General features: G+C 41.4%; 1 protein-coding gene across 1 annotated transcript in view; it reads left to right on the forward strand.

Moving 5' to 3' along the window:
• Positions 1–7,263: 7,263 nt before the first annotated feature.
• KCNK10 (potassium two pore domain channel subfamily K member 10) overlaps positions 7,264–13,465 on the forward strand; it is a 54,585-nt gene continuing 48,383 nt past the window's right edge. The window contains exon 1 of the mRNA XM_088538863.1: positions 7,264–7,365. Within this exon, the coding sequence (XP_088394989.1) occupies positions 7,314–7,365 (52 nt within the window). The 5' untranslated portion in view covers positions 7,264–7,313. The remainder of the gene's footprint in view (positions 7,366–13,465) is intronic.

Raw genomic sequence — 13,465 nt, forward strand, 5'->3', positions numbered from 1 at the left:
CTATTTCTAAGTCATTTTCCCCTGAGAGACCCAGCACTGAAGGTGCTAGTGGCAAGTATAGAGACCTAGGCAATTCAGCCTGTCAGCCTTTCAAACAACAGCTAAGCTACCAAGTGGGAAAGTTTGACTTCTGACTGGCTGGAAATGCATGTCAGGAATGCATGTCCTGAGCTACAAAGGTGAGAGGAGGTGCAGGAAAGCACTTGGAGTGAAGCTGACTAGGAGTAGGAGCTGAGTAGCTTCATTTCATTCCTTACACCACAGCTCCATACCAAATACCATTGCTTTCATATTTGGGAAGAGCTACTTACTATGCAGGGGCTATGTGAGAAATTTGTTCCCTAATTTAGAAAGTAGTAAAGCTCTTCTGAGTACTATAAAAGTGATGATGATTAATGCAAGAGTCGTAGTCAGTCCTTTAAGGGCTCGGTATAGCTTCTTTCTTCCCTTGCTATTCAAAGTAGAAAAGAAATAAGCATGACTGAAAGCTACAGGAGGACTGGTCAAAGTGAATGGTGTCTGCACAGGCTGTTTCTCCCCACTTTAACTCTCCTATAGTTACTTTAATCCTCAGATTTAATAGGCTGCTTAGACCATATACCATGTGGAAAAGCACTGAAAAGAACAGCTGCAGCTAGTGGCACATTTGATTCTAAGGAACAGCAGTTTTCAGTGAAATGAGTGGTGAGACTGTGCTTCAGAGACCAGCATTATCCTCTCCAGGGTATACAGCCCCTGCCGCACTGGCTGATACAACTGTTGTCATGTCTGCTGGAAGCAGGATCAGGAAGAATATGGGATATGCATTCTCACATGTAGCTGGATTAGTCCTAATAGTCCTGTAGATCAGGTAGGACATATGTAGGCTAAACAGCAATAAAGAAAATAATCTCAACTCTTGCCCAGTATTCCTTCATGTTTCCAAGTACAAAGTTTAGTAAATGTATTCTTTACATTTGAAGGCATTAAAAATAAGCATTAGAGCAAGAAGAGTATACCTCAAAACACAGTATTTGATTCTACTTTCCTTGATGTACTCAAATGGTGCAATTTTATACTACTCCTTGGGTAACTACAGCATGTGCAGCTGTGATTTAATACATTTCTGTAGTGCATTAAATACTTCCACTCACTTATCTCCCATTCTGCCTTCAGGCTAAAGGGTCTATGTTCATCCCAATTATCCTTACACTTTTGCTTTCGAGGCCATCTATGCTTCAATCCTTTATTCATATTATAGGCTCTTGGTTTCTCCTATTCTCTTTTTACCTCGATAACTCAATACCTTGCTTGCCCATAATTTTGTCAGTGTGTTCCCCATACCCACTCCTTCATCTACTGTCTCTTATTTTCCCTGTTCATATTTGTGTACTACTCTTCCCGTGTGCCTGCTGCTTTTTCATTTTGCAAAGTTTCCATATCATATACAACACTGCCTTGGCAGACTAAACTCTCATAAGAGACGTGTAACATGAGCACATGAGACTCAGAGAGCCCATGTCCCAAGAAGGCTCCAATTCATGGTTTCTTGCATTCTGTATTTCTCTCAGATGATCAACCTCCCACAAGCTCCCTCTGTATCTTCTTACACCCTTGTGTGCCAATGAGATTTGTAAACACGTTTGTACGCATAAAAAAAAGTAATTTGTAGCAATTTGTAATGTCTCTGCAGCTAAATCTTTTAGAATAACAATATTTTAAATTCACTGAGAGTGGCAGGCAGACCTAGACACTCTAGACAGGCAGATGATGCTGCATCTGAACAGAGAGCCCGGAGGAGAGTAAACGCAGCAGGCAGAGCCCAAGGCCTCCCGGCTCTGCCCTGCTCTAGCGCGAGGCTCTTGGGGAGCTTCTGACTGTCCAGGGTCCTGAAGCCTCCAACTGCCTGAGCTGCCTTCTCTGTGTGCTCCTCCTTTCTTGACACTCACAGTGGTGTGAATGCCAAAGAAACACATGTATCACTGGAAGCCAACCCCAAATTTCCTGTTTAATAAAGAGGACAGTTATCAGTCTGCTCAGGTGTAGCATCATATATCTATCTCATGAGAAATCTTACAAAAATGACACGAGAAGAGGACTGCACTGCTATAAAATGAAGTTGGAGGCTTGTTTTTATTAATAGGCTTGCTATTTTTGTCAGATATCAGCCTTTGATCTTATGAGGATTCTTCAGAGACATCATGGAAAAACTAAGGGCCAGATTGTAATTCTCCTGTGACTATGATTCAGGAGTAATTGTACTGAAGTTAAATTAAACTAATGAGAAACAGATGTAAGAGGGTTCAGACAGAGACTCAATACTATGCAGCTTGAGTTAATACTGCCCTTTGACAAGGTAGTTTTTTTTTTTAATTATAAAAATGTTATTACTATTATACTAATAATACACACATACTTTTTTTTTTTTTTTCCTCAGGCAGATTTTAAAATGTGAGGTACCTACTCTACCAGAGTCCTTGCTGGCTATGCAAAGAAAGGGAATGTCTAAAAGCTTGAGTCTTGCTAAGGAAGAATGGTTACCAGGAAAGGATTGAGAATGAAGAAGGTGATTACAGACTATGAACCAGGTATCCCTTCTCCAGTTTTGGCATTTAGAGGAGGATCACTTCTAGTGTAGCTGGGAATATGAATAATATGTTAAGACATGAAAGGAGGATCTACCATCTACTCTGTGTAGTGTTTCTGGGCAAAGATCCTGCAGCCAGGCTGTTGAAGGTCAGATTTGAGAAAATGAACCTGGAAATGGCTATTACTGAGCTGTTGTATTCTCACTGATTTCATTGAAATTATTTCTGGCAATAAGAATTATGTTTACTGTTCCCTGGATTTGCCCCTAAATGAGTGGAGAGCCAGCTTTTTTTTTTTTTTTTTTTTTTTGTATACAGGCATTTAACAACTGCTAAGGAATGTCATACCATATAATACTATTAAAAAGTAGCAGATTGTTGTTTTCCTGCACAGTACATAGCAGTCCTGATTTGTATTTTATCTCTGGATTCCTAGTTAGATTACGGTTTCTGAAAACTGTTCTGGCAAAGGTGAATGTTCTTCAGGCTAACCTAGACAGAAGGCTTGAAAAGGTCTTCCTAGACAGAAGGCTTCCTAGAAAGTAAAGAGCTATGAAAGGACTCTACAATGAATCCTGTTCAAATTCATTGTACTGAAGGGTGGGTCAATAGAATATAAAGAGCAGAATGCAGTTCACTTGGTTTCCTCTGGCTTTCCTGGTCTGAGTGTAAATAAGAGCACGTCTGTGGCAATAATCTGAATAAAGAATAATCTTGAAAATGAGAACTTTCAGTTTTCAGAAAACCTTATATTCAACCATATACTCATGATTATATTCATGAGTATTTCAAAGCAATGACAGAAAGGCTGCCACAGGTGTCTGTCCAACCAAGTGTCATTTCTTCAGTGCATCCAAGAAACGGAACATAAAAGTTTCAGGTGATTTCTGTGTGCTGTTGGTGCTTTTCTTTCCATTCTTGTTCATTGAATTTAAGTAGGTATAGGCTCTATTTATTCTTTTTTTACTGCGACTTCCTTTGAGTTACATCAGAACAGCTTCTGAATCCCTCATGCCATATTACTAATGAACAATAAAAGAGCACTTAGCAATTTAGTCTTCTGTCAACGAAATGGCTTGCAAATAGAAAGCCTCTTGTCTGCTGTGTTCTGATGGTCACAGGCATTGATTCTCTACCAACGCCAACTCTGAACCCACTCAGTTTCAACAATGAGCCATAAACAAAAAGAAAGAATTTAGGTAAATCAGTTTGATAAATTACCAGTATGAAGTCAAGTCCTGAAAATTCTTATTAGATTGATCATGTCATATTTATGCTTTTTCTTGGTGGTCTCCCATTTAAATATTAAACATTACTGAGTACACTTAGCTTATAAAAGTTGACAGAATAACAGCTTGAAACACTATTGCTTAAAGGCACCATTTCTCCCTATCATGAGAATTCCACATCACTGAGGGGTGAAAGGCCTTTATTTGCATAAGATAATAGTTACGTTTCTATGCAACAGCTGTGCTGTCTGGGAGAGATGCACTCGTTGTGCCAAATTCATCTCTGGAGTAGCCTCATTGGTTTTAAATGAGTTACTTTGGGAATAAATTGGCCCACTGGATAAAAACAGCAAGTCTGAGGCATTGAAATAATTGAGCAAGATTTCCATGATCATAACATGGTAAAAAACTGCAAAACAATTGCAACATTATTTGATATCCTATGTTTCTGTACCTGGTAGTATTCTTAAAGGAGCAAAACTCGTTTACCACAGGTTTTTAAACCATACAGCTGGAGCCAGGACAAATGTTTGTGTAGAGCTTACAGGTACTTTGGGGAGATATGCGATTAATAAGAATATGTAAGAGACAGGAATGTAATACTGTGTCATTATAATGAGCTCTAGTATTTTTATGGTAGTGTAAGTCAAACAAATATGAGTTGTCTCCCTGTGGTCAGTTTGATAACAGTAAGATTCCTATGGCCACATGAAAATTCTTCTTTAAGCAATAATGATCGGGGTCTATTTTTTACAAAGGCTTCTTAATAAACTACCTGAAGATTTCATCTCTAGGCCATATAGTTATTTCCTGCTTATGTTAGTGGAAATGAAATTCTGTTGCCCTTTCTTTAGCCTGTTTGAGGTTGATGATCTCAGGTGAGTTCCCGGTGGACAGATATCTGCAGCACGAAACTCTCCTCATCAGTTGCTGGTCATCATTGTGATTGAATTATATATGACAATATGTTGTTTTTTTTCTCAGTAAAGTACAAGCAAGATACCAGTAAACAGAAAATTATTTTGAATGCAGAGAAAAAGTTATGCATTACCTATACAAATATATATATATGTCATGTAAACAGTCCTTTATTGATGCACATTTGACAAGTGACTTTTTTTGGATTGAGAAGTCTTTTTTAAAGTCTTCCTTGGTTACTAGAATAATGAAAGTATTTCCCAATCATGATTCAAGCAATCACATAGAACAATTAGCAAAGTCTACACTAAATTTTGCTTCCTTCCAGTTTGCAGAAGTAACGTCAACAGGGATCCCGAAGCCTCTTCAGAATGCATCATGGTTTGCTTGTAAAGAAAATACCTTATGCTCCTGGTGTCATCACTGCTCTCATCTCAGATTCACGTGTGACTGAGCGGGCTCATTATCATTCTCTCCATGTCCTCCCTTACAGCAGCCTCTCCCGCCTCCTCCTGTACAGCACAAAACAAGAGCCACAGGGGTGCTTGGATTAAGGACAGAAGAGCAACCCAGCACCTCCCCCCAAGAAAACTTGCTGCACTACTTCCTTCGAGTTCCTTCAAAATATATTATTGCACACCACCAACGTATAAAAAGTGGAGTCACTAATATTGATCTGCTCTTCCTGCTTACGACTGAACAAAGACTGGGGGCAAGCATGAATTTGTGCATTTATTTAGCTCCTGAATGTGGATACAAAAACAGTGTGCTAACCTCCACATAAGAGATTCCCGAGGAGAGCTAAAACACTTCAAACTACGTTGTTTTTCACCAGAGAAGATTTCACCCTTTCTCACAGTTAACTAATATCTGAGCAACAGATGGGAGAGGAAGACAGATAGAGAGGGTAACTGGGCAAAAATAGATTATGAGCAAAAGGAAGGAGAAAATTTCCTTAGGGAGTAGATTTAGCTTACAATTACGTTTCCTGAAAATTCAGAAGGTCCTGATCTCAGGGCTGACTCTGATATGGGTCACTGACACATGACCCCTGTGAATTTTGGGGTATCTGCCTCAAACTATCCCACGCAATTTTCTCCTTCATGCAGTGAGCTCTTCTCCACGGTGAAAGCGAGGAGGCAGGACAGGGTTAACCTCACATACTCTTCCTTTCAGTCCCGAGGGGCTGGGGTTTTGTTTTCCTGGTTAAGAGAGGGGGCCTGAGGCAAATATTGTGTCTTGAGCTAGAGACGTTTCTGACACAGTACCGGTACCAGCCTGTTCTGGACTTGAGAGCAGAAAGCATCCTCACCTGAAGCGGGAGTGCGAGGAGGAAGATGGCTAACAGCGAGTACCTGAAAAATGGCCAAAACTAGAAGCCAAGTGTCCTCCATTTCCTCCAAGCCTCTGAAAGCTTAGGAGGGCACAGAGACTCCTTGAGCCTCCCTCTTAGTCCTCCTGCCCCTTCCCCCCAGGGAGACCACGTCTCTTGACTCTGCCTGGATTTGGCTTGAGGTGAACACGAAGGGAAAAGGGGCAGGAGTCTTGCTCACAGGGTGCCCGATTCCAGGGCTGCCCCACGCTGCGTGGGCTTTGCCAATCCCTCTGCCCATCCTTCCCCTCCCCCTGTGCTGCGGAGGCTCTGGATGCTGCTGTGCTCCTGCCATGTGCTGCTGCTGCTAGTAGCTGGCTGAGCGTGTCTCTGGCTGCAAACTCCGCCAAACAAGCCTGCATCCTCCTCCAGGGAAGGATACCCAGTAAGTACCAGTGGGAGCCTCCTCCCTCCGCTCTCGTCCCCTCCCTAGAGCACCCAGCGAGACCTCCTCTTACAAAGGGACTCGCAGCCTCTTCCCTACCTTCCTCTCCCCACCCCCTTTTTAAGCCAGTGCAGAGAGGGGCTCAGTGAATTCCCTCCAAAGCTGTAGGGTGGCTCCCTCCTCCTCCTCCTCCTCTTTCTCCTCGCTAGCCAGGCGGCTGCTGCATTCAGCCGGGGTGCCCCCAGGCTCTCCCAGCCATGCGGCTGCGGCTCGCCCCGGATGGATGACTTTTGTTGCCCCCCTAGTGCTGGGGCTGAGCTGAGGTGGGCTCGTTTTTGGGGTGGCCGAGAGCGCGTGTGCGTGTGGGAGGCGCCCGCTGGGCGGCAGGGGCTCCTCCAGCGCCGCTGCCCCCTCAGGTGGGCACAACCGTTGGGCAGCAGCGGCCCCCGCCACCCCACAGCTGCAGGTGGACCAGGCGAGAGAGCCCTGGGAGCCTCCCCAGAGCCAGCAGTGCCCCAGAGCTGCTGCCCATCTCTATCTGCCCTGTCGCTGCTCCCCACACCCTCCCTGCTCCTCTCTGCATCTCCACACCTCTCTCCGCCGAGTGCCCGCATCCCTCCTCACCTCACCAGTACAGAACCCTCCACTGCCCTCCCCTTCCCTCCCCTCTCCACCTTCCTTGATTTATTTGTGTATTTCTTTCCTTGGCAACCACCAGTTCCCCTCAGTCAAACAGCGCAGGCTCCCTATAATTTGAAATTAATTTGTTTGACTGCAGCATTGAGACAGGAAGGTTGGGAATTTATTTATTTATTTTTTCCTCCCTGTGCAAAAAGGAAGCGATGAAATTTCCAATCGAGACTCCAAGAAAACAGGTGAACTGGGATCCTCAAGGTTGGTGATTCTCTGTTACTATTATTGCTATAATAATAAAATTTATTATTATTCCTCTTGCCTAGTGACTCTAGGAGACTATTTGACTCCAGATGGGAGGGGACGCGGGCTGTTCATCTGCTCCCCATGTGCACTGCTCTCAGTCTTTCTCAGTCCTGGCAGTGCATTAGAAAATGCTCCTCGGATGCAGGCTTGGGTGGGTGCATAGGCAAAACCTGCTTTAGATGCAAGTTTTATACTTCTGTATTTGCTGTTTCTCCTCCCTGCCCTCCCTTTTACTTGAGTATATCCCTGGCACACTTGCCTGGGGTGGCTGTAGTCTCCAGCACAGCGCATTGTTTGTTTTGTTTTATCTGTGGCTCCTTTGTTGCTTCCCGTGATCATTGTCTCTGCTAACTGGGTGGTGTCAGGGTGGACACGGATGTGAGCCCAGCTTGCTCAGGGCTTCTCCATGGCAAATGTCTGTTGGCAAGTGACTGGAGCAAAATGCTGCTACAATATAGCCTGTAGTGGGGCCAATACAAAAGACACATTAAATAACGGAGCCCAAAGGGACCTTTAAACTCTTGACTCCATCCTGTTAACAGCTGATCAGCCCAAGTGGGTAGTTTGATTAACTCTGTAGTGAGATTTGGAGCCTGTCCTGGGGAGTGCGCTCGGGTGGTGGTGGAGGGAGATTTACGCCAGTGCAGTGGTTTTCAGTAAAATGATCCAAGTGGTGTTTTAAAATAAACCATAATGAAATACTCTCCTTTTCTGGCAGGGGGAGGAGGTTCGTATACAACCTGCAGAAGAAGCAACTTAGTCCTCCCTTTCCCTCCCCCTCAACAGCAATTCGTATACGGTGTGTCATATTTCCGAGCATCAGTACAAGAGCAGAGCAAGTTGAAGCCATATACTCAGGTTTGCAGCAGAACTGCTGACGGTGACTGCAGGAAGCATCTAGTGATAACATGGGCTTTGATTATGAATTTTTGTTTCGCAGGTTTGGTTATAGTGGTTAGTTTGTCATCCTCCATGCCCTGTTACTTACAAAAATGAAATACTATGAATAGTTTCTTCTTGTGTAGAAAGGACACGGCAGGATAGACATCTGTATGCTGAGCAGATCAGATGGGGTATTTGAATACTGTACGTACACAATTAGCCTTTGATTAAACCCCACTACATCTTTAATTAGGTGGAGACTGAAGGCAGCATGCAAGCCTCCAATTCACATGAGCACATGGGCAGTGTTGCTAACGGAGATTTGACAATTTTAGTAACTCTGTACTTATGATCAAAATCCTTCATGGAAAACCTACTTTTCCCAACTGCTTTTGTGAATTTGTGTTTGCTGTTGCTTCATTCTATTTCATTTTATGTATCGAAAAATGCCTTTTACTGAAAAAAAACCTGTTCCCTCTCTTTCCCTTTTTGTGCCTGCACTGATGGCATTCTGTGTATAGCTCCTGTTCTTGGCAGTCAGCTTTAAAGCATGTGGATCCAACAGGTGGTTAGTCACAATCTACCAATGTATCCAAAATCTCAGTGTACTGAAACAGGTAAAACACCTCAAAATCCAGCAGGTTTCCTTTCTGCTGAGATAAATCCCTGCTAAGGATTGCAGAATCCTGACTGCTATTTCTCTTCAGTGTATTGACTTCATTAGCTGGGGGGAAAGGGTGTTAATGTATAGCTAGGAAGGAAGCAAATATTACTAATTTCTAATTCCCTGAGGGACTTGGGAAATAGATAAAAATCTGTGGCATGGACAAGGCACATTGGCAAGGAAAAGTGGTCTAAGGTCCAGCACTTTAATCCACATATGAACAGTCATATGCCATTATACACACGTAGTTCCACTGGAGAATTAGTGGTGTGGGTAGAAGACACAGTAGATGAGAGTTCCTTTGTTTTTTCTTGAAACACGAATGTATTTACCTAGATAAAAATGTTAGCAAACATTTAGCAAACAAAAATACTAGAACCATGACATGAATGAATGAATACAATCATGGATATAATTTGTTCTACATGTACATGTGAAGAATGACGTTATGTTTCATATAGTTTATAATATCTTTGAAGGCAAGAGTTGAAGTTAGATACAAAGATCCACATATAGAAATCTGGCACAAAGGACAATCTAGGACAAAGATAAAAGCAACCCTAATTCTTAAAAGCAGAACACATGTCCAGTTAATCTTCACTCTCAGATACCTGGGCATTCAAGTGTGTATTGTGTGACTGTGTGATACTGCCGTGTTCTGGTTGTCAGACAGAATACCCGTGGTTTACACAGTTTTGTCTAGTATGAATTTTGTTTGCTTACTTGTACTAAAAGTAGTTGAAGTAAATCAACTGATGTTTCTGGCAAGGAAACCAGCAATCTTAAGATGTAAAAGAGAGCTATGGTATCCTCAAAGATTGTTTTAGAGTAGGTTATTCCAGACAATATTTTCTAGAGACAATACACATTTTCTAAAGACCAGGGATTTTTTTGTGGAGGTATGACTGGCTTGGGACTGATGGTGTTGCTGGGTTTGAACTCAGCTCAGAATGGTGGTCATTGAAATGAATTAATGCTCAAACTCCATAATGCTGGCAGTACTATAAATATTTAGGTAGATAAATAGGTTAGAGCCTGATAGCTTCTTGCATAAAACCGGTATTCTCAGTTCACATCAGCAAAGATCAATACACCATAGAAAGCCTTTGTGGAGAGTACAGGTTTAAAGGAGGAGAATTGACATGAGGGATGGTTTCTGACAGACAGCTAATTGGAGGTTAATTTCTCAGCCATTAGATCATTCTCAAGAATGATAGGGCATAGAGGCTGAACTGTGCTTTTATCCTGTTGTGTAGTACCCACTCATCTTGGGTATGGAGAATATTTGTGTTGTTCCTGTATGTGTTGTGTGTGCTTTCTAGATAAAGCAATATTTCATGAACCTGGAATACAGTTAACTCTCCTACTACCCCATGAAATCGAACTATATAATTCCATTCCTAAACTGATCAAATTCCATCCCAAAAGTCATTGAATACCTGAGTAAGGTACAGCATCTCACGCTATCTGGCCTCGTGTATTTTTTTTTTTTTAAATGGCTGAGATTTGTATAAATGAGAATATCAGCCTGGATATATAGTCATAAAATATTTAATCAACTGCTCACAATTTTTGATTCTTTCATTTGGGATAATTCAGGCAATCCAGTTCTCATTGAAAATAGAGAGTGACCAGGTTTTTGGTTTCATATATTATACAAATTCCCACCTAATTGTCTCTGAATATAAGTCTGGATTTATAGCAGCCCATGAAGACAGTAACTCTTGTAATTGTTTTTCTCATCGTTTCTTATGCCCACACTCCTCCCACTATTTGTTAAACCAACCTGTTGCCCTCATTTAAAATAGCTTATAAACTCTTTGCACATATATTTTTATACAGAACCTAAAACACTTTGGGTCCCTCATCCTGACTGAAACATTTGGATATTACAACAATATAGTTATTATCTTATTATTTGCTTAAATTGCTGTTTCCTTGGAGAAAGAAACACTGAAATGGCACACATATTGGAGCTAAGCTCCAGTTTATGCAATGGCAAAAGATGGTTTTAAGAACACTTTAAGATTATGTGAAAATAGCCTTGAAAGTGTTTCTTCAAAGAGCTGATTTTCCAAAGTGAAATGTTAATTTGTCTTGTTTGTCTAGGAGGAATTTTCCTGTCTTGCAGAAGGATAGATAGGACTCTTTCCGATATGCTCAGAAATTAGCCCAAAGTATTTGCCCCAAGACCGCAAATGCCAAGACTTGCAGGTTGCTGGTAAGATGTCCTTTCCAAGGAAGGTGTGTTTATCTTGTTGATGTTTTTAATGAGCAGATGAAAGAGTCCAATTTTAAACTCTGCTCTGACGATATGTTCCCTGCAATGATACAGTTTGTCAAAACCCTTAGAATTTTTAGCTGTATGTGTGTCTGTACACTGACCGTTTGGAACTCTGAAGTTTTGATAGGGCTACCCATGTCCTTTCACAAAGATATCTTTTGTGTAGGATTCTTTTCTGCAGTTTAGGACCCGAAGATCACACATTTATCATCATCTCAGTATTTAGTGTGGGAATTAATGGTCTGTGGAGAAATCAAGCTCTGGTGGAGAATCAGGATCTTCCTCAGATTCTGCCAGTGATTTACCGTTTAACCTCCGAAGAGTCACTTAACCTGCCTGTTCCTCTCTTTTTCCCTGACTGCAAAATAAGAATATTAATAATTCTCTAATGCACAAGGGTGTTGTGAAATACAATTAACTTGTTTAGAGCAATCTAAAATTGCTACTGAAAGAAGAACATATGTATTGCAATCAAATGCTAAAACAATTTGAAAAGAGCAAAATAGCCTCTGTCTTCACACACAGATCACATCATTTAAGAAATAAGGTTATCTCAGCATTTACAACTAGAGGAAACTAGTATTACCTACACATCTCTACAGATACTGAAGACTCAACTGAGTTTTCCATCAGAGATATCTAAAGCTGTTTGATAGCTGAGACTGTAGAGGGGCACAGCTCCTGCACAGGTCCCATGTCACCTGCCTTGGGATTTCTAGTGTCACATGAGACACTCCAGGTAGAACTAGACATCTGCTCATGGGGCAACCAAGCTGTTCTGGGGTGCTTTTATGCAGATATTGGAATTGGATGATCCCTCCATGGCTGTTTGTTCAAAAAAATCTTCAGTATTGACTATTCAGTATAAATTAAACTAGCTCTTGCTACACTGTGTTACAAACTTTTGCTGTTTTTTTCTCATCCTTTAATGCACAGGGGCCAATACAGAGGGCAAACTTTATAATAAAGACATAGGTGAGTGGAGTGAGGGCCATTTCGGTCTTTTGTTTTTAAGAAAATATATTAAAGGAGGAGGTATGCTTCATACAATGGAGTACAACTGTGATTCTTTTTAGGCACCAAGAGCGTGTTTAGCCAGGCAGCCTTCCTCTTTTTATGCAGTCTGGTGTGTAGACAATGCCAACAAATGCTTCTGAGGAATGCTATGATACTCCTAAACTCCCCCTGTAAATTCTAACCTGTTTGTCTCTACTGATTATAAACACAGTGGCCACTTGCCATAATCCTGTCAACAGAGTCATTGCATTTAATAGCGCTCCACACTTTAAGAAGGCAAATAGTTTGGTCTGAGACACATTCTAATTTATGCATTTTCTTAAAGATCCTGAAGAAGGTACATTTTGCTGTGTGTTTTGCGAATGTGTTCCCTGACAGACAGTTTAAGCGTGTTTTTTTAGCAATGACCTCATTAGATTTTTCTGCACATCTTTTGTCCTACATTAGCATAACTTTGGCTCTCTAGTGCTGGACAAGAGTCCACAGTGCTTCAGTGTTTTTTTTTTTTTTCCCTGAAATTTGTGGGCTAGATAACTTGTATCCTTCTGCACTAAGCAATCGATTCTTCAAAACTCAGATAATTCAGTAAAAAGACTTTGCTGTGGAAAGCTATAACGAGTGAAGCAGTAGCTCTGATCCCAGCAAATGGAGGTAGGGTAGAGAGCACTTACTTACAAGATGCATCACAAAATCATACTTGCCACTGCACTGTCTGATAGGTCAGGACTGTGCTGTACCTAATCAACACTGGTCACAGAACACCCATAAGAGATTGATTTTGAAGAGAGATTTGATGGAGAATAGAGAGTGCATAAACAGGAGGGCACTTTTGTGAGTATAAATGGCAGTATTTTCTGTAGAGCCAATATTGAAAAGTACAGTAAATTGGGAAAACTGGAAGAATTTCAAAAACAAATGAAACACAATGAGGAAACTGAAGCTTTACTAAAGGCTATGAGGAACTTGTCTGTGAGGCAGATGAAGATTATGGACTGTCACATGGTAAGAGATAGGAAAATATGGCTAGATTATCAGGAGAGCAAGAGAACAGAGGGTTATTGGTGTCTTCATTGTCATCTTTAGGAGGACCTGGAAAGGGAAATATTAAGAAATTGGAAAAGAAAAATTAGCAATAAAACAGAGGCAGAGTAGAAGACTGTACAAAAGCTTTCTTAATAGTAATACTGAGGAAAGATAGAACTCTAGTC

The sequence above is a fragment of the Tinamus guttatus genome, unplaced genomic scaffold, assembly GCF_059628265.1.
Source record: "Tinamus guttatus ecotype Peru unplaced genomic scaffold, ASM5962826v1 Tinamus_guttatus_pri_ptg000048l, whole genome shotgun sequence".
In the NCBI taxonomy this organism is placed as follows: Eukaryota; Metazoa; Chordata; class Aves; order Tinamiformes; family Tinamidae; genus Tinamus; species Tinamus guttatus.